This window comes from Excalfactoria chinensis, chromosome 7 (genome assembly GCF_039878825.1).
Source record: "Excalfactoria chinensis isolate bCotChi1 chromosome 7, bCotChi1.hap2, whole genome shotgun sequence".
Lineage (NCBI taxonomy): Eukaryota > Metazoa > Chordata > Aves > Galliformes > Phasianidae > Excalfactoria > Excalfactoria chinensis.
The window spans coordinates 6,479,762-6,501,939 of NC_092831.1; the positions used below are offsets into that span (position 1 = coordinate 6,479,762).

The following is a 22,178-nucleotide window of genomic DNA, read 5'->3' on the forward strand; positions in this document are numbered from 1 at the left end:
TTCTTGAGCTGGGAAAACAAACAAGCAAACAAAAAAAAAGCCACACAAGTTATAAAGATTTATAATAAGCCATAAAGCCTGCAATATTCATGAAGTGATTCCATGTGCAATCTAGAACACTTGATGAATGTGCAATTATTAAAATGTTTTGGATCATTTAGCTTCAAAAAGACAAGTCTGAAAGGAACATAAATACAGTATTTTAGTGCAGATGATGCAAGGAAGAATATAAAGTGTTTTGTCTACATGGAATGACAGGAAAAGAAATAATGTTCTTAAAATGCAGCAAGAAACACCAAGCTACGATAATGAAAAACTTCTGCCACACACCTGAAAATTTTCCAGATGCAAATGTAGCAATGTACCCGGGTGATGTACTTTGTGACCTTGAATGACCTTGACAAACCTAAGAGGTGTGCACAGGTGTCTTATGGATGAGTGATTCAAGACACTAGAAGCTGCAGTTGCCAGATAAGGCTCCTGGAATCAGAAATGTAGAAGCAAGGGTCTTCCTTAAATCTCTACACCCAAGAGCTGTTGGTACCACAGGTTAGGGGTGAATGTAACACTGTTGGATGCCATGGTTTTTTGGAGCACATCAAAGCTTTTTGCTGTAAAAGAGGTATATCGCCATACAGCAATTAAGAGTGTTGTAACTTGGAGGTGGTCTGTGCTGTACAACATATGGACAAGTTTGCACGGTTGCTGTCTGTGCCGTATTAATTTGCCTGTGCTTCGTATACGCATATGCTGTATGGTCTGTGTATCATTAGAGCACTGCAGTCAACAGAGCTATTGCTATAACACCTCTTCAGCTATATTTTAAGAATTCCAAATGTGTGTTTCAGCACAACTTAGCTGAAAATATAGGCATTTTCTGACATATTAATACACACAAAAACCTGATCCACAGTTTGTAGAAAGTTAATCTCAGTATATTAATCTCTAGTTTGGGAGTATCATGGATGTTTTCTGATGGAGAGGAGCTTGCTGAGTCCTTTTCCAAAGGCGTCAGACAATTTGATGACTACATACTTTCTCATACTTTCTCAGTAATGAAACTTTGCAAACCCATAGGAACCAAGGAGTTCATATGGACACAATAAGAACAGATTTCAATACATTTAATAAAGTGATTTAGTTAGCATTGATGGGATTTAACAGCTGCTTACCTATTACTGGGTAATAACAGCTAATTTAATATCCATAGAATGAGGATAGAGGGTACTCTTCTAAATGCTAATGAATATTAACTGTTACAGTGCTCCTGACACCATTCATACACATCATTTTATAAGAAAAGACAGGAGCACAATAGCATACAATAAAGTGGAAACCAGGCTCCTTACACCAGTACCAAATAGGTAGATGCCTCAGTCCAAATAGTAACCAGTAAACAGATAAATCTGCTGTAGTTCAGCTAAGCAGTAAGAGAGAGCCAGTCATGCCACAGTGAGATAACACACCTCTGGGGCATAGTGAGACATGAGGAAAAGCTGAGAGCTTTCAGCAAATGGAGAGGAGCGATTCTGCACAGTAACGCACGCTGCGTAGGCTTTGCTGTGAATTCGAAATTGTCCCTCAAGGACTAATTTTTGTTTAAATTAAGTACATGCTGTAATGTTACGAATAAAGCGCTGCATGCTTGCCAGTATGTGGAAGGACTGTGATTCCACCGAGAGATTCTGGTGACACAAATTGAGTGAGCAAAGCTTGAGTGATTTATCAATGTCACTGAAACCTTGAAATGGAATTACAGTCTTAAATGTGCGCTTTTCAAGTTTATTGTTTGTTACAATACATATAGAATTTCTCTAATGCGGGAAGCTTTTTCTTTTTTTTAACTGAGACTTCATGGAGAAACTGTATTAAATTGAGGTTTGTGCTGAATTAGACACACAGCAAAATTTCACAATTCCGTGTACCAAAATTATATGGATCCTATGACTTACTAATAGAAAATTTTACCTCTGGGAAATCTAAGAAGTAAAAAGAAAACTCAACAAATTGATGTGATACAAACCTGCATGCTCAGGTACTTACTGGAAGCATCTGTTCTTTCTCCTTTCTCCTTCTGCCTAAAGACTCTTCACATCACATGAAAGAATAGGAGTGCTGGATACTGTGTTTTTTATTCATATTTTATTTATTTAAGACCTGGATCAGCAGTTTGAAATTTGAGTTACGGCACTTAATGAAATTATCCTGTGATCTGTGTACCTGCTCTTGGCATATTATCTTAATAGAGGTGTTGAAGTTAATGAGTTTTTATTTTGGGTTCTGTAGGAAATTCATTTCTCCTTTTTTTTTTCATCAATAAAATAAAAAGGCATTGAACGAAGTATTAGAAAAGAGAAAGTGGATTTGGAGGAAGAGCGCTTTGCAGAATGAGGCTGATGCTTGTAAGAATAGGGAGATGCTCAGTTACTGCTGCTGTGAGAGCACAGGGATGAGTACCTCAGATATCTGTGAGCCTGCTGTGGTAATAGCTGCTCATTTTGCCCACAGGATAGGAATGAGAAGTTTCAGACATTTGATAGTTGTATTAATTGGTAATTTTAGAACTTCAGCATTCTAAACTGAGGCTTCATTTTACTGGAGTACTGCTGCCTTAATGTTCTTCATTTCTGCTCTGTACTATGAGTGGCATTACTACTTTATAGCACTGGGTGGGTAATCTAGTGTCTTATATTTCACATTTTACAGGAAGTCTAATGCATGAAACCTAAATCTTAAGGATTTCTCAGTGTAAAATAGGAAAGTTTTGAGCAAGGGCATCGCTAAGATTTAATTTTTTTCTACGTTGTCAGTTCCTGTGAATAATTTTTCCCTCTCGGTGCACTTAGTTATGTTGAAAAGTTAAGCAACCTTGTAGCAGCTAAGGCTCTGTTTTAAATTCTGTGATTATTTGTGAAAGGCAGATAATGATGGGTCTTGATGCTCGTAGAGATTGCTTTGTGTGAGACCAGAGATAAGAGAGCTCTCACTGACTAAATCAAAGCTTTAGATTTTTACAAAGCATCAGATTCAAAAGGGGGTTACCTTAGAAGGCTATAGCAATTTTACTTGGGCAGCCTGGCAGCCACTTAAAGCAAATATTAAGCTGAGAAACTATCAAGAGAAAATAACTGCATTCATCTAGTAGTATCATAAAACCTGATGCCCACTACAGGCATAAAAAGACACTCAGAATTTTCTAAAGTCTCAGGATGAACCTGTTTGGTTGTGTGTTCACCTCTTATAACCTCAGCGCTGGTTGCAGTGGAGACATGAGCTACCTTAGCCGAGAATTTAGGCTACTTCTGACTACAGTTTCCTCCCCTGTTGTTTTCTCATGAGGTTATTATGTTGATAAAGGTACTGACAGGACTCTGTATGTGGATCCTGAGGCCTGTTTTGCTGCCTTAATGTATTGAAAAGAAAAACCAGTTAGGCGATACCACAGGGCAGCAACTACCCCCCTAAGTATAAAAGCATAAGGGAAAGCATTTTGGAGGCTGATGCTTACTACAGTATTCATATCTCAATTGCCACTTTCTGCTTTGAATAGGTTACACAAAGAATCACACTGCTATAAGAGTCACTTCTTTTATTGATGGAAAACACCAAGAGGATGTATCTTGTCACTATTATTTCTCATTACATGATTTTTTTATGTTGTGATTGATGTTATTGTGATGAAACAACCAGAAAGAAAAAAATGAAGTAATGTGTTTTTCTGATTTGTACTATTTTAAAAGCTGTATACGTTGCTTATGTATATCAAAGTTGATTTTCCATGCCTGACAGTGTTCAGGAGGAGTTTGGACAATGTTCTCAGTAATACGTTTTAATTTTTGGTTATCATCAAGCAGTTGAATATTTGTAAGTCCTTTCCAACTGAACTGTTCTAAATTCTTGATTTCTTCTTAGTATTTGACATTGCACAGACTTTTTTAAGGAGTTTGTGTTACCTGCTTTCTAATCTTCCTGTCTTCCCTTGTTCTGTAGGATCTGAGGGAGGAATGTATAAAGCTGAAAACGAGAGTTTTTGATTTGGAACAACAGAATCGAACATTAAGTGTGCTTTTCCAGCAGAGAGTCAAACCAGCTTCTGACCTCCTCCTTCAGGTAGGAATTGTCCTTTGCAGAAGGAAAGCTATGGGTTCTGTATTTCTCACAATTATAAAATATTTCTCTTCTTCTTAAGGGGATGTCAAAAATGACAACTGACAGCTTTAAAATATTAGAAGAATATCAGTTATCTGTAATACCATTGAAACTGAAAGCATTGCACCAATGAGCGATGGTTACGTGTTATGTGCAAATGTGGAGAAAGGAGCACACCTGTGGAGTGACTTACTTGTGCAGTATTTCTTTGGTATGATAAATGGAATAATATGGGTTCATTATCCCTCTGCAGGGGAGAAACTCAGATTCCTTAACATTCTGCTTGATGGTGAACAGTGTAATTTCCTGTGAGAAGACAGCCCATTTATTTAACTTTTGCCATATGTGTTATGAAGACTTAAGTACATCTCCACAAGCTTAGAGAGGTTTTTATTTTTTAACCTTTTATGGGAGGGTATAGCTGAGGAACCAATTGACCTGTCTCCCACTCCTTTGCCATTCTGGAATAATAAGAGAGGTTTTTGTATCCCTTACGATTTGGCAAAGTCCATTGTTATGAATTAATCCATCTTTATGACATCTTTTTGTAGAAGTGGAATTGCTTTGTATAAGTTCCAACAAATCTGACCATGAGCTAGAACAGTAAACAGTGACTAACTGAAGTGTGCAGATTTCTAGCAGTGGGAAAAATTCTGCTTTCTTTAACATGCGCTATTTATTATTAGAGAAAAAATCATGAATTTGAGGTGAAAAACTTGGAGAATGTCAGCTAGTTAAGTGGCATTAATTGTGTGTCTTATTAAAATTCTCTGATGCTGTGTGTGTAAAATTTAGCTCTTGCCCTGTTGTTTGACAGCTGACATCTGCCAACTCTCATCACTTTGGGTTCTTTATTGAAGAAACATTGATCAGCTCACCAACCAGTGCTTAAAGGCAACGAAGCCTCACAGTGAGAGCAAATAGCTCTACTTACTATAAAACTTGAGAACATAGGCAGAGTGATGCTGGGTTACCTTCACAGGGCTCTGGGTTATTGCATTATCTGTGGATTCTTCATTTTGTGTTGATTTGGGTATTGGTAGGTCGGGACCTTCGTTCTTTTGTTTTCTTCTTCCCTGCCACTTTCCTGTTTGTTCATCCTTGATCAGCTCCTGGTTGTTATATAGAACTGATATCTCTTGATTGAGAATCTTTAATGCATCCACCACAGCACTGAACTTTAATGCTCACTTTTTCTGGTTTTGACAGTCCCATCATTTGCCCCTTCTTTCTGTTTTCTTCTTCTGTTTCCTCAGTGCCTACCTCTAGTAGTCTTTGCTGCTATTGGGTTAGACTGCGAAGAAGTTTCATGCTGCACATTCCTTATTACAGATTTGTGGCGACAGTAGGCCAGGTTTTTGGGGAGTGTTATAGCAGTGTTAGGTGGTATCTGAAAAGTAAGTGGTTTGACTTCAGTTCCTTGAAACTGGATTGTGCCACTGCTGCAAAAGAAGTTGAAAGAGATGAACCTGCGTCAAATAGGGCTATATGGTATTATGTTTTCAAGAGGAATTCAAACTGTTTCACATCATTATCCCTGCATCATACAATAGACAGATACTTCTAGTATGTGTAGATACTCCTCCCCCCACCAAACACACATAGCTTTTCGCTTGCTTTGTATTTGCTCGCCAAGGTAGAAAGATAATTTAGATCATTCTTAAAGTCCAGGTCCCCCAGATGGCAGCAAAATATACTGCTATGTCTTTACACTTGCTATAACCCCCATGGGGGAGAAAGAAAAAGCATGAAACAAGTTGCAGTCTACCTGAGGAAATGAAGAACTTCTGCTAAGGACGTCATATGAAGCTCTTACATAAACAGAATACAGTCTGTTAGTGAGTTTCCAGAAATGTATTTGTCCTCTAATTTTACCCCAGGATTGAATATGTGTTGTGTTGTCTGTGATCTTGTAGTCTGAAATGTAAAATCTGAGGAGGGATTTTTCCTTAGGACTGAAATTAAGCAAATGTGTCTGAGAAAAAGAGTAGAATTTAGGTTATATCATCCTGACAAAGCATAAACCCTGCGTTTAGAGCAGGTGCTAAATATTTCTTTAAAGCCCTCTACAGCAGAGTACTAAATATGTTGTTAGGGATATTCCTGTTAATTCATGGACCTGACCAAAGTGAATGGACAAATGCTGTTGGTGGTGTTGGGGGCAGTGTTGCTTTTACATTTCCTGTACTGCCTGGTATGGTGAAGTTTAGTTTTATCTGCATGCTGATCTCATCCTAGGAGCATTCACACTGAGTGCAATTAGAGTTTTTGACCTGCAGAAAAGGGGCTAAGCTAAAAATAAATAATATTTGTTCCTTTTCTCTGCACAACTTCTGTAATTTGGTCATACTGCTTACTGCTTGTAGGGACTGTGATACAGAGGGCATCTCACTCCGGTTGTGAAATGATTATCAAGGCTCTGATGCAAAAGTGGAAGGATAGAGTAGTAGGTAGAGATAACTCCACCTTTTCCTTTCTCATCACTTCTTTTGTACCGTAGATGATTTTAAGAGCTATATAAGATATATACATGAGAGCTTGCTATGGCAAGAAGGGTTTGGGAAAGAAAACCAGGAACTTCCTTTTGGGGATATTTTTTGTTTATAAAGGATGCTGTATTTTGTTCATAGAAACACAGAACTGTGTAAATCACTAAATTGCAGGCATTTCCAGTGTTTAGCTGTGGCTTCTCACTATGCTGTTTGACTTCATCAAGCAGAGACTGATCAGACTTGGGACAAAACTTTTCACTCTTTTTTTTTTCTCATTAGCCCTCTTTTTCCTCTCATTGCTGAAAACAGAGCAGAGGAATTAACATCAAACCTGCTTCTAACGTTGCATATTTTTCCTTTACAACAGTGTTGTTACTTTCCTACTGAGGTTACTGAGTGGTAACCGGGGCCGGGATTTGCCTTCTGACAGATGTTGCAGTCCTTTGTTTGTATTATATATCTCTGCTTACATGAAAGCAGAATGTTTGTGAGCTGAATTCCGCGGGTGGAAAGATGTTTTCACTTTTCACCCAGGAGGTTGCTGTCACAGCTGCTTACAGAGCAGGCAGGGATCTTTGTGAAGGGTGCTAAAAGTGGCAAGTAGCAACATTTATTGAGTTGATTTACTTGATTAAATAAGTAGTAAAATTTTCACAGTTGAGAAAGCATAAAATGGTATTATTAACGATCAGATTTACAGTATTTCTGATCCCAAACTGTATTTTCATTTTCATTTTATTTCCATCATAAGAATATTTCTTTACCAATTCCAGAAGGACCCATTTTCTCATTGTGTTTCTCTGGCTAGGTTGGTTTCATTTATTACTCGTGGATCATCTGCATTGTTCAATTTCAAGTCTAAAACTTGGTCCACAGTGCTACAGCACAGTCTGCTGAATTCTTCAACTCAAATAATAGCTACTTTGTTGTATCCACACTGTCATTAGCTCTTGTAATAACCTGACGACAATCTCCCGACATATTTGATAGACTGTGACAGTGCATACTTACATGGAAACAGTTGTGCAACTTAGCAGGAAGGGGTAAATTGCACCAGCGACATTATTATATATGAGACAGTAGAAGGGCAATTAATTGCCCGACCACCTGACAAAATGAGACGGAATATCTGGCCTCAGAGTCTGACCTGTGGTTCAGACATCATTAGACACCGTGATGTCTGAGTGCAGAAAGGTTAAATGTGAAGTTGCTACACTTTGCAGCAATTCGATATACAGATAGTTAAGTTTTAGAAAGAAAGCGTTGAGGAGTTTGAAATTAAAGCTGAAACTTTAATTGAGATTAAAACATTGTTAGAAAACTGGCAGCAGTCAGAAGTGTATTTAAATAACCAGATCATCATATGCTGCACAGCAGCATAGTTCCTCTGTCAGAAGGCAGCTCCCAGTACTGCCTTGTGCCTCTAGGCAGGAAGACCTTAGATCAAGGTCGCCCAATTGTGTTTGAAGTTTGAAGCTTCTGCAGTTGACTGTCTTATTTCCTTCCTTCCTTCCTGCTCCTGAGGTTTGCCATGTCACTCCTATTTGAAAATGTTCTGAAGTATTCCATTTCCAGGACAGACTGGCAAACGGCCTTTTTTACTCAGTAAATATGAAAACATAAATAAGGTTTAACAGTCTTTGTAGTGATATTTACTTAGTCACAAATCAAGACTGGTGGATTAAAGTAGAAATGAATTTTAGACCTGCTAATTGTTGCAGCAGTAGAGAAGTCATGGAAAACTGTTTGCTCAGTAGTTATGAAAATCTCTGGCTGTAGGAAAAGACGGAATATTAATCACTTAAATGTAAAGTATGTGTGAAATATATTGTTTAAACTAGTACATTAAAATTTATCCAAGAATTACATGGGCAGTAGAGCATCCACCAAGTAGTAAGGTGGTACTTTTTACAGCAGTTACAGTTCTGTAAAGGGTTCAAGTCATAGCCCTGCAGGAATGCATTCTCCAGATCAAGGGTAACGAAGGTCTGGCGTTACTCTCATGAAGATCCTGTCTCAAACGAAAGCATAAAGTTCTTGTAGCAATGTCAAATGATAAGAATGCTTCTGTGAATCAGGAATCAAGATAGCAATCTAGAAGGGAACATTCAACGATTTTTGAGACTTTCAGGACAAATTAAAGGAGCATTTCTTCATTTGCAGATGCTGATGTCATTGCTTCTAGTCTTGTATTATCTCAGTAAATTGTAACTTGATGCCTGCTTTCTATTTCTGTCTTGTCCCCACTCATCAATACCATTGAGAACACAGAAATATAAATCTGAATCTCTGTTTCAGCTTAAATCAACAGTGTTGAATAATATATTGTAAATTGTATTTCTTGCTTTTTACAGCTCCGCCTATATGCTTAAGGAGCATTAGAGAAATTCTGTACTGATGTGGCAGGCCTTCATCAAGATTCACTGAGATTTTCCTGCTCTTTTTTTCTTTTTCCAAAGATCAGCGTGTAACTGATAACAAGTGAACTGTAGCTTTCTCTATAGTTTACACATGGATTTTTATTATCACTAATGATACACATGAGGGAAGGAATCCAATATGGCATATGAAACGCTGATCAAGTACGTAGGCAGGGTCTTAGAATCATAGAATGGCTTGGGTTGGAAGGACCCCAAGAATCATGGAGTTCCAGCCTTCCTGCCACAGGCAGGGCCAGCAGCCTCTAGCTCTGGCACTAGACCAAGCTGCCCAGGGCCCCATCCGGCCTGGCCTTAAACACCTCCAGGGATGGAGCATCCAAACTGCTCTGGGCAGCCTGTTCCAGCACCTCACCTTTCTCTCTGTGAAGAACTTCCTCCTGACATCCAATCTAAACCTTCCCTCTGTGAGTTTAGCCGTCATTAAGTACGCCAATATTAAGTACGCCAATGTTTTCTATGTTTTTTCCTGTCATTTTGTACATTTGGTATGAAAATGTATCTAAGACAAAAGGTATGATTTACACAGCACAGAATAGAACAGACTTGCCATCTGCTTCAAACTTCCAATAAGCCTTAATAAGGTGCACTTTTTTATTTTTTTATTGTGTGTTGTGTATAACCTGTAGCAATGCTTAAATTCAAGAGAATAATCTACGTGATGCTGTTTCAGACTGCTGGATGTATTAGCAAGATACATTAGCAACTTAGCATATAAATTGTTGCATAAGTGCTCCAAGTGTAAGTAAGTACAGAGGCTAAAGGGAGCCCTTTGAATTTCTCAGTGGAACAGGAGCCATTGAAAGCCCTTCTTAAATACAGTATGGTAAGCAACAGGTGTGCTAATTGTTGTCTCATCACATTGTGTCTTTCACACTCCATAAGTCCCTAATGGATTACCAAAAGAGTACATAAAATGAAACGATTTGAAGATTCTGAGGCCTTTCTCTTGTAGTAAAATGAAAATCTATTGAAATCCTAAGGCAGTATAAAAGTATAACCATTTTTATTACAGACGTTTCATTTTCTCCTATTACACTAATAGAACTGAGTATGTAGTTTGTTTTCCTAAAAGGCACTGAAACTGAAATGAAGGACTACTCAAAAAATTAAGTATAAGAAATAATAATATATAAAGGATTAATTTCATCTGTATTGTCATTATACTTCATAAGTGTAAAATGTCATTTACGGTTTACTTATAAATGTGGTTTTGTTACTATTCAAGTATAATGGCAGACTGTACGGATGTGAAGCAATAACGAGCTGTTGTCCTTTACTTAAAAATAAGTGTGCTAATAAGTACTTGGTACAGTTTAAGCAGTCCAGATTATATCAGATCAGTGTAATTCTCTATTAATTATAAATTGCACGTTCCATCAGATGAATCCAACATCATGCTAAGTAGTTTTTAGCACATAAGATTACTTGAGAAGTACTTTCTGTTGCCATCTGCTATGAAAAAATTCTTTTTGCTGGCGCGCATGCTGTATGTTTGTATACTTTTATGTATACTGTGCATAGAAGAAAGAGTCAGTAACTAAAATGAAATGTTATTCATAATTAATCATAAAACACCTACTGAACCAACCTTATCTTTTAGCATTGAATTTTACTAATGCTCTCCTCTCTTTCCCAAATGACCTATCTTATTTAATGATGGTTTGGATACTGGTAGGATTCAGATCCTCATCCAAAGGCCGTGACACTATTGACTAAATCTCTGTTGACTTCTCTGAGAATGTGAAATACTGTATTGCAAGATAAAATCTGCAAGTAGATGCTCAGTGAAACTGAAGAGTCCATTAGTGCCTTAACTCTTAAATTACCGTGTAGGTATCTCTCTGATAAGGGCAAGCTCAAAGGAAAAGATACCTTTGTTGTTAATTCTTTTATCAAGTGATGTTGACGGACTTGAGTCTTACCATGCTTTTAGCATTTTTAGATTGCATTCATGCTCATTTCTGCCTGGATGTGAGCAAGCCCTGATTCTTCAGTCTCTAACAGATGTCTGGATGTGGGGAGGGGCAGTGATTTGTCTGTGTCCTGTATGCATTGCAAGGGCATCTTGAACATTCTGAATTAAACTTCATCCTCCAGCATTAAAAGCATGAAAATCAGAGTGTCAAAGTAATGACATCTTGAATATATATCAGTGCTTAAAAAATCTCAAAATAGATACTCGCTCTTCAGTTCCTCCTGGTATGCTCCTTATGAGATGAATGTAGTGTTTTGATTCTAATTTGTGGTAGTCATTTCAAAGGCAGAAGCACTTCATCTGATTTTTTTAAGTTGCCTTTTACTTACTCTTAACCCCACTTATTTTTCCTTGGAGTAAGAATTGTGTCCTCTTCTTGTACCGTAGATACACATAAATTAGAGCACAGTTATTATGGATTACAGATACTGCAAGCCTAAACGTGGACCTGAAATTGGCATTGTATCTTAAAGGCTTGCTTAAATTCATTAAATAGTTCTTAGGAGATCCTTGACAGTAATTAGACGTATGGGTACTCTCAGCTCTGTTACCAGTCTTCGCCAGCTCATGGGGGAATAACAAATGGAATTAACCTTTAATTTAGGTCTTTAGGTCCTTCATGTGCACAGGACCAGACTTTTTACTGTTCAGGCACTGTGCCGAGTTCTTCTGAAAATCTGGCTATTTATTTGGTGCTGAACCAGGAGTTGACCCTGTCTGAAATTCCTCTGTAATACCTCCTAAGCCCTGTTTTTTTCCCTGGGCAGTGGGAAATCGGTCTCTAATGACACTGTGTGCCACATCCAGCCCAGGTCTGGCACAGCACTCAGAGAGCACAGTACTTGGAAGAGCACAGTTTGGCCCAGGACTAACGTTTTTCATTTTCAGTGGAGTACCTTGTATCTGGGCATTCAAGAAGAACATCGTAAAAAGGCTCTTCTTGTTTAGAGTGATTCTGTCTGAGCCAAAACCCGTGTGTTAGTGTTGGAGAGAAAATGTGTATGCAAAAGCCTTAACAATTTCATATTGTTGTATTGTTGAAATCTTCCTCCTACTTCTTTCTGTCTATCTGACAGTGATTTCACCAAAAAGAGAAAAAAAGAAGTGGAGGAATGGAGAAACTTTCCAAATGCACGCTACTGCGGCAAGGAAAATGTGACTCGTTCACCATTAACCTTGACAAATTCATGCTCCTGTCATTTAAATGAATGAATCTTCCCAGTGTCTAGCTTGCTGGACCTTGAGAAACAGCAATGAGGAAGGACTGTAAAAATGATGCTCGTCTCTCTTAAATTATTTTTCTGAGTAAATGGATGATTTCTATGAAAAGCAAATAAGGATGAATCTGCTTGCTTAAATCGCCTCTCACAGCCAATGAACTTCATGTGAAACAGTGCTTACCCTTCTCCGTTCCCAGGTATCGATCTAAAACATCTTCCCTGAGCCTTCTCTCTTTTTCCTCCTACAGGCGAAAGGTTAGAGTTAGATAATAGTATTAATTTTCCAGACATCTGCACATGTTCTAATAGCCTTTAGAAGGTTTGAAATGGTTTCTGTTTGACCACCGCAGGGCTAAGAATGCCATTAAGACTTAGATTGTAGTAATACATAACAATCATAGCCCTGTAGTTCAACCTGGCAATAAAAAAGCTAATTTATTTTATCGTAGATTTAAATTAATGTGATGAACTCCTCTCTCAACAGGAACCATAACACAGCTCTTAAAAAAATACCACGTCCCCATTTTCAAAACCAGATAAAACCCTGCCACAAACCCAGTGTCTGTGTTTGTTTTGTGTGCTCTTCAGCGTTTGCACGTTTGTGTGTTCACGTAATGGAATCATGTCATTTTTTTCTATCATTTCTTCACTCTTACCCTTATTTTTGTCTCTCTCTTCACTCTTAGAGTCAACAGCCAGAAGGCAATTGATGGATGCAGGGCAGTTTCCAATGATAGCTTTTAAAATATTTTTTTTTAACCATTTTGAGAACTGGGGTTTTCTTGAGGGAAGTAATTATTACTAGTTAGGTTTGTTGAGTTTCAAATAGCTTTTAAAAATAGACATATGCAGTTATTAAGGATAATTTTGGAAATCTGTGAGAACAGTTTTTAGAGCTCAGACAGTTTTCATTTCCGACTATATGCTAGAGGAAGGCTTCAGCGTATCCCATTATAAAGTGATAAAGCAGCATTTGATAGCAGCAGCTTCTGTGATAAAATGACCATGGCAGCACTGAGAACGAATCTAATAAGGGAATTGATCTGTAGATTCCAATTCTGTAAGAGCCAGCATCGATCAACATAAATGTCAATAACAAGATCTTATTGAGGTCTGCCTAATTCCTTTAGATGATTTTGGGGCATAGTCAGAAAGGGAATGCGAAAATGCATTTTGAACTGCAGGAATCACAAATCCAAGGACTGAAATTATGTTGTGCTACCAGGAATAGCACTGGCTGTCAGTATTGGCAATTTAGAAGTATGTTGAAATTAGTGAGTAGCATTTAGTCAAATAATGATCAATAATGCAGTCACGGTTGGTTCAATGACACCAATGACAGGGCATCAACACCTTCTGTATTTTCACCTGAAAGGATTTGTTAAATACAGTGAAATAAGACAACATGTGGTGTGTTTACTGTTAAGGCATAGATACCATGTGAAAGGCACGCCATGAAAGATTAATGACATGGTTCTTCCTTGTCACAGAAGTTTAGTATAAAGCTGTTTTCTAGACTGATTTTGACAGTGCTGAAATGTGAAGGAAAACTGGATGTGTTTGTGAGCAGCGCAGCAAGAGAAGGTGTCAGCATATCTGGGTTCTGCCTCTTGCACTCTCGTGTTCCTATAATTCATAAAACCTACACGAGGATGGCATCCACTTAACAAAGTGGAATTAACATATTGATCGGTATTAGCTCAATAGAAGGGTGTTTGCAAAAAGCATTGCATTTACTGCTCTGTACCAAATTAATGAGAAAAAAATACAAATATAAACTGAAGAAGAGGCCTGACTTTTCTATGCTAGGTGCCAAACCTCTGCTTTGCCATACTCTGAGGGGTCTTCCTTGAGAAAGCTCATCAAAGACATTTCATTGTTTACATTCTGACTGGCTGATTTCCAGGTCATTGATGGAAACTGTTGACTTTGCAGTAATTACAAACCACAGGGAACTTAATGCAGACGTTTTCATATGGAATTAAATTAGCTCAATTTATTATTAGTGCAATATTTACAGGCTTCTACTGTTGTGCTATTAAAATGAGAATGCTTTGGAGTCTCAATGCTTGAAAACACTGATAGAATTATAAAATGAAAGCTAGGATAAGAAAGGATTACTTTCTGTCTTTCAATGCAACTTTTACTTAAAAGTTTATAAAAATTAATAAAACTAAGGGATTTGGAAGGGGAGTAATTTTAGGCTTACAGCAATGTTGTCAAATCTCTGAAGAATTCAGAGAGATTATGTTATTTATGTTTATGCATCAAATGTCTTCTTAATACCTCCGAATTTATACCCTAGGATATAAGTTTTCAAATGTCTGAGTTCCTTACTTTGGAATCTAATTCACTGCTTTTTGCATCTCTCTGTATGGCTCAATAAAAACAGAGAGCAGCGAGCCTGGAAAATCTGAAGCAGATGCAAGTGAAGCCTTTGTTTTCTTTTTTGTGTTGGATTTGCCTTGTTAACAGGATTTTCTGATGTAGTTTTAACACCCTAATCTTCTGTACAAATGTTTGTAAAATCATCCCCTTGTACTTTTGTCTTGGATGTTGTCAGTTGTCTCAGTAAACTCGCCTGGAGGATTTGCCAGCAAAACTGACAAACCACTGTTAATGCTGCGCTTGAATGTAAAGTGTAGCATCTGCTGCATCACCAGACTTCAGGTTCTTTTAGCATCTTCATCTTCTAGTGGTGGGAGAAACGACCAAAACAAAATCAAAGTAGAACTTGTATAGAAGTACTCTTATTAGATTAATAGGGAATGCAGATCTGCTTGACTCGAAATTTCTGGAATAGCTGGAGGCTGGCTTTTTTGTGTTGAGAAATACTTTAGCTTACTGAGATGTGTATTTTATAGCTAATCCTTTACTACCCATGTTTTGTATAACACTTCCCTCTGTTAACGCTGAGCAGAACTGTAGGTCTGTGATGGTTTGTTGTGTTTCAGGCTGTTCAGCTGTTGGTAAGACCAATAAATGATGCTCTCTGGCTGCATGCTTCTGCTGCTCTGAGAGCTGTCCTGTGGCTTACTCCCTGTGGATTCACTTACTGCTCCCACCAAAAATCAATCCAAGCAGCTGTAGTAGCATGTCTCCCACAGTACAGCTGTTAAGAGCCCTAGCAGCAACATCTGGGTTAAAGAATTTCAGTTAACCCATCAGATAGACCTTAAGACATAACAGGATATTTGGTATAAACTACAGCATGTGTGCTGGTGCTGATTACTGGGTAAGACTCCTGGGCTGCTTTGTCTATTCCAGGCTGAACTGGATAATTCTATGTGTTGTGTACTTTTGCCAGGTATTAATTACCTTCTCTAGCTGCTTGATCTATTAGGAACAGTGCACTGAAACAATGGGGAAAGAGAAAAAATAATGTAATGCATTGGCTTTACAGTCTGATGTTACATGTGCTTGCTTCTACAGGCTTCTATATTAGCATCTGCTGGACATCTTAGTGATGCATGTATTATTTTTAGCCCCAGTCCTCTGAATGGTTTGCCATGGCTGAACAGCAAGGGTTGCTGACAAATTGCTGCACAGTGCGTGTGCTCCTGCTCTCTTGTGACTGACTACTGCTAGCCATGCTGCAGAGCTTTATTCACTTACTCTAGGGGATGCCCTGCAATCCTCTAATTGCTCCTGTGCTTCACTAATATCCTGTCATTTCCTTTATCCTGGCTGCTTGCTGATGTACAGTTTTGGTCCTTAAGGAAATGCCCAGGTACAAGTTGATGGTTGCTTCTGCTATATGTACAAGTGAAAATACAAATCTAAGGATGTCTCACATAGTCCTCTGAAACTTGGGCTCTTTATAACATGTTTGTTATAGATCCAGAAAAGCCAACACCAGTATAGTTGTTTTAGTGCAGCTTATGTGATAACTGTGTTGTGTTTTCTGAACAATTGTAAAAAATCATTTTATTAACATCCTTATTCTGGGCAGAAATACAAGGGACCTTATTTGACGTAATGGCACTTTTGAAAAGTGATACTGAGGACAGGAATGCTTCGTGAAGATACACTGAATTCTTCAGCTGAAGCACCGTAATTCTGGACTTTTTGTTAATCTAAAATGTAAGAGAGGGAAAAAGTTAGAGGCAACTTCACACTGTTAGGATAAATGATGATTGCAAAGCATATTATCAGAGAATTAGGAGGAAAAAAAAACGGATATTTCCACAATGAGGTGTCTTTGGAATTACCCTAAAATATATAGGTATAAACAGGAGTATGAGATGGCATGTATGAAGCACAAGAACTCTGCTGGGAAGCCACCTGTCCACACAGGCAACAAACAGCAGGAAAGATGAGGGCGAGTTCTTAACCATGCTGATTTACTAGCAGAAAGGGCTCAGTATGCCAACTGCTATTGTCATTATAAACTTTGAAAATCTCTGTTTGTAGAAAGCGAATAGTAGGAAAGTGGAACATAATGCTGAGGTTTTATTAAATATGTAACTTCCAAGAGCTGAGATAATTATCATTTTATTTCCATTGCATCTGTTACAAGCAATAAGACAGAAGGCATTGCTCTGTGCACACAGTACATGATTTCAAGTACTTTTCCAAAGTTAGTGATTGTTAGAGTTATATGCAGCAGGAGCATCTTAATGCAGTTTTCACTTGTTGCTTCACGTTTGGCTCTTATGTTATTGACAAACATTTGTTCTACTCAGTTTAGAAAGCAGATTTACCACATGCCAAAAGCATATATGGTCCAAACTCTGATTTGTTTAAAAGCAAAGTATGTTTCTAGTTTCAGAGATGGAATTTCATTGTAGGATTTTTCCTTATACCTAATTCTCCTTTATTTCAGAGTAGTTAGGGTATAAGAAGTTCACACTTGATTTGCTTAGTCTACCTAAGATCTGATGGAAGAGGTAAAAGATGTCATTTCACCTTCATCTGAACATCCCTTCTGGATGGCATCTAAGGCCTGAAATATATCTAAGGTCTAAAAACTCAAGACTCACTTTCATAACATGATATTTCTGCAAAAGTTGATATTAAGTAAATTGCATTCCTGTTCATTCGATTTTCTTCTTTGTTTTGGTCTTGCTGTCTCCCATGTTGCGAATGAAGTGCAGCACTGAGTACTATTTCTTGAATCCGAAGTTCATCATAGGAATGATTAATTCATAGCTGCACTCTGCTTTGAATGGGTTTAGTAGATAAAGTTGAACAAGGGAGCACAAAGACTGTAACAGGTCAGAGAGTGAAAAAGTCACCTAGCAAGAGTGCTTGTGCCTCTGTCACACCTATAAAGAGATCACTGTATCCGTACTATTTGTATTGCGCACTTTTTGCTTGCTTTTGGTAGTTACTAAGCCTTGCTCATTTAGTACAGCGGGGATTGGAGCTGTTGCATTGCTGCCTGCAGGTTCTTTTGTGTACAGAATTATTACAAATGGGGCTGCAGAAAAGGTACTCCCTGCCAATCCAATTGCAGTAGTTGGGCTACATGGAAGAAAAGCCCAGAGCATCATTTGTCAAGTTGGTGCCGCCCCAGTGAACAGCAGAGATGGAGGAGGCAACGTGCACCCAACAAACATTTAAAGGCTGTTCCACCAGGATAAAAATGTCTCTCTGAGAGCCTTGAGAGTTTCTTTCCTTGTGAATGATGGACTTTGGCTCATGTGAGAAAAGCAAAGCCAATTGATTTAATAGCAATTAACTCATCCAATATTGGAGAGTCCTATATGGCTTGGCGTAATTCGTTGGAAATTGTTCTGGCGATGCTTGCAGGCCATTAGAGGTTTCAAGGAGGAGATGGGAACGGATAGACGCGCTGCACAGACACAGTCAGGATGCTCTGTGGAGTCTGTCAGCAATGCTGCTGCATGCCAGGAGGCAGCAGTCCACTTCTGTCTTCCTAGAGAGCCTTAATAAGGATGTTGCTGGGGGGGAAGGTCATGCCTCTGTCTGCTGGATCAGTTATCTGCCTTCCAGATAATTGTATTTCCTATTGCACTTGGTGTAATGGGTTTCTGCCTAAATTTGTTCTTTTTGCTTTGTTTTGTTTTGTTGTGGGTTACGGGAGTTAAGCTCAACTCTGAGCTGTATTGCTCCGTCTTGGCTAAAAACACAAGGAAGCCAGAAAGAAGCCTATGGCAATACAGCCTGGGAAGTACCAGAGGCCTGTGGCCCCAGGAGGCCCCTCTGCTCCTCTGGCCTTCCCTGGAGAAGCGGGTCCTGCCATGCCACCTCCCTGTCAGCTCCATGCAGGGCCGTTTCTAAGCGAGCTGGTCCAGCCCACACCACATTCACTTCCATTCTGGTGTCTGCTCTCAGAGGGTCTGTGGCAGTTTCCCCTTCTTGTTACACACTGCCCACAGATGGGGCGGATGGCTTGGATTTGAAGTTACATCGCTTCATTTTGAATTTAAGTATTTATTTAAACTGATGTGGTCTTTTCTGTGCAAGTCAGCCTGTGCCATGGCCTGCCTTTTGTTGCACTGCATCTTGATAGCATCAGCATGGCTTTTAATATTGCACCATTGTCAAGGCAGCATAACTCCTTGGTGTGGTTCTGCAGCTGTGATCTGAAATAGCCATAAACCAACATGTGTTGTTTATCTGAGTAGAAATCAGAATCAAGATATGTACTTTGCACAGCCTGATACTTCCTTTTAAATGGATCGTTAATGAGATTCTTTTAGCAGACTTTTCACCATTTCTGAATTAGAAAATGGAGAAGAAGGAAAGAAAAGTGAAAGAAAAACAATTTTCTTATCGTTTTCTTTTGTAATTGGATGACTTGCTTCAGTGCCGTGCGACTATATTTAATTAACGATCTCCAACTTTGCTGTACTGTTTGCTAATGATAGTCCTCACGCTGGCCTTGTGTCTGTTGGTGTCTTTGCATAAGTGTGGGGGGAATATTTCCAGTGTGATGATCTTTCATTGATGCAGAAATATAATCACATTACACATCTTTAGCGCAGGAGCTTCAGGCTGTTTGCAGCATGCTCTGCTGGGCTGCGTCTCCTCACCAGCCAGCTCTGTGGTTGGAATTGTTTGGATTTTTTGCCTGCCCAAAGGTGTCATATGCAGGTGGGCCGGCCTCTGCTCTTTGGGCTGATGTGGACAAAGACAGCAGTGCACTCAGTCCCTTTGGATGATGTTATAGGGCGCATTTTGTTTCCTTTAGAAAGATGCAAACATGTTCCCATTTAACTAATGAAGTATTTAAATTGCTTTGCTAGAAAAAAATGAGAAGGCAATTTTACAGCTTTAAAACTCCTGCAGCACTATTTCTAGAATATTTCTGGGAAAATAAATGTTTGAGTATAAAGTTCATCCATCTCAGGTACCCCCATCATCAGCTCTGCCAGATTCAGCTGTAGTAACTCACACTAAAAATCTCTGGAAGCCAAAATCTTGTAACTGGTTACACTGGAGAAAGTAATTCCTCTGCTAAGAGCAAGTACAACATTTGTTCCCAACAGCAGTTTCTCCTGTTGATGAAAACAGTGGAATTTTCTGGTAGTTCACTTGGAATTATTGCCAAGCACATGTACTAAGTCAGTAAATCTGTGTGCTTGGAAAAGCATTTTACCTGGAGCTTAAATCTTGAGCAAACAGCTGACAGTAACTCTAGTAATAACATTTTAAAGTGTACGCACTGAAAAACTAGGGGATGTGCACCACTGGTGTTAAAAAGCACATAACCTGGATGTAGTTCATATTTATAATAAAATGTATATTGGATACTGAGTGCTTGTAGCATTTTAATCTACTCAACGACACGTTGGACAAAATATGATTCTACAGAGCATTGATCATTGAAACTGTTTGCCATAATCTTTCTGCAGCAGCATAGTATCTCCCTAAAAGTCACTGCATAGAATCTGGATGGATATGTAGCCCTTGAGAAATGACTCCCAGATTACTAATTAGTGAGTTCTGTAGATTAGAGGTGTACCTGGGTGTGAGATATATTGCGTGACTGCAAAGAACTGCCTCAGCACTACTAGTACTGCACAGTCTTCAGTGATAACAGGTTCTTTTTCCCTCTTTTGCCATGTTTTTGAGGTGAGCAGGATGACGCCATGCATTCAGTCTCAACAAGCCTCCTCCTGAGTCTGCATCCTTTGCCAAAGCCCCCATCAAAGTGCCACAGTGGTGGCTGTGCTGTCTGCTCCTCCACATGGAGCCCTCAGGTGCACACAGTTGGTCAATGTGGTCTCCAAGATTGTAGATTTGGGGAATTGACGGGAAAATTTCAAGAACCTGATCTAAATTCCTTATGTTTGAGAGTCTTCTTTTTTTCTTCTCTTGAAGTCCCTTTTCCACTGTTTTCAGTGGACTGTGAGTAAGATTTATACTGCCTGTTATGTTATGTGATATGTTGGTCCAGTGACTGACAATACTGCAGATATTTCTTCTTTTTGAAGCCATTGGCTGAGGCATTCACATAAATCACGGATTCTATTGAAACTGCAATTAAAACAAATCAGGTTTAATGCATACTGAAAGCCTTAGTAATTACAATACAGGTGAATGTGGAGGAAGTGGCACCAGCTTAGTCGTCCTTCCAAGCAAAACTGAAGGAAAGAACTGTGTATATAATCGAACAGCATCTGAATATTAATGAACAAAATCCTCTGAGTCCCTCATTCCCTGATGCAATTATTTTCTATTCACATTAATTGTTCCTAACAGATGACATTAATGACTTTGAGTTAAAATGTGTGCAAGGGAGGCCTTCAGCAGATCAATGCTGTTTAAAAATAGGGTCACTTTTGCAATCATTCACTCACGGTGTAGCAGCTTGTAAATAAAACAACATTAACATGTTGATTGATTTATAAATGTTAATTTTGTGGTTCATTTTTATGTTTTTTCCCTGGAACCTGTCAAACTCTATGGATAGTGGTGGGACTCCTGTTCATTTGTCATTGTTGCATATTAAGTAGTAGTAAATTACAAAGCAGAGATTAGGAGAAAAAGTACAGTTTGTTTTAGATGAAGAACGACCTGTTCTTCACACAGGAAGTCCTGGACAAAACAAGCGTGAACAGCAATATTTTGAATTAGAACAAATCTTCTTTTACCTCGGGGTCTTTATTTCCCTTGAAATTTAACTGCAGAGTTTGGAATTTTAAAAATGCTGATCTGCTGCACACTTGACAGATGCTTATGCTTTGCTTATTCCCTTCTACCCCACCCCCCTGCAGAAACTCCATTCGCGCATCTTAGACCTCTCATCTGGAGATCTGCTGTCAGAAGTAGAACGGAGCAGAAGCTCGGTGCAGTCGCGACCTGCTGACGCTCAGATTCACGTGAGTTTCTGTGCTGTCCTTGTATCCCACGTTCAGACCCCTCCTTTTCTCCTTAGAAGTCTGATGTCAGGGATGAAGCATAAAGCCGATCTCTGAATTGAAACACTGTTGAGGCAGATAACAATACTTCTTCTTCCTTCTGTTCTCTGAAATTCAATATTGTATCCTCAGTTGATACAGTAAGCAGATAGTGTCACTCTGTGCAAAAAAGCATAAATCTTAGTAATGTCCCCAAGATACCTTTCTTGGTATTGATTACATCTCAGAATCCGTGAGAAATGGTCAAGGAGCTTTTTATTAAAGCCCATACACCATATTATTCATCCACTTTTATGATATATTATGTATGAACTTTTAAAAATTCATGGGCTCTGCATTTTTTTTTTCTGATGGGCTTAGCTTTGTGCTTATTTGGCAAAACGTTAGCCAGTGTGGCTTTCATGTTTCATTGTCAAAGAGAAAAGTAGCTTAGAAAACAAAAGCACATGAAGATAGAGAGGAATAAAGAGAACAAGAACAGAACATTGAACCTGTGCGTGCCTTTGATCTCAAAGGTTGGTAATGTCAACAAAAACGTGATCTCCTTTGTAGCGCATATTGTAATGAAA

The 22,178-nt window shown here is 38.7% G+C and overlaps 1 protein-coding gene across 2 annotated transcripts in view; it reads left to right on the forward strand.

The window, feature by feature from the left end:
* The window catches only part of NCKAP5 (NCK associated protein 5), a 356,004-nt gene that overhangs the window by 275,368 nt on the left and 58,458 nt on the right, over positions 1 to 22,178 (forward strand). For both annotated transcript variants that reach the window (XM_072341540.1, XM_072341542.1), the window contains 2 exons: positions 3,991 to 4,110; positions 21,466 to 21,570. In XM_072341540.1, the coding sequence (XP_072197641.1) occupies positions 3,991 to 4,110; positions 21,466 to 21,570 (225 nt within the window). The remainder of the gene's footprint in view (positions 1 to 3,990; positions 4,111 to 21,465; positions 21,571 to 22,178) is intronic.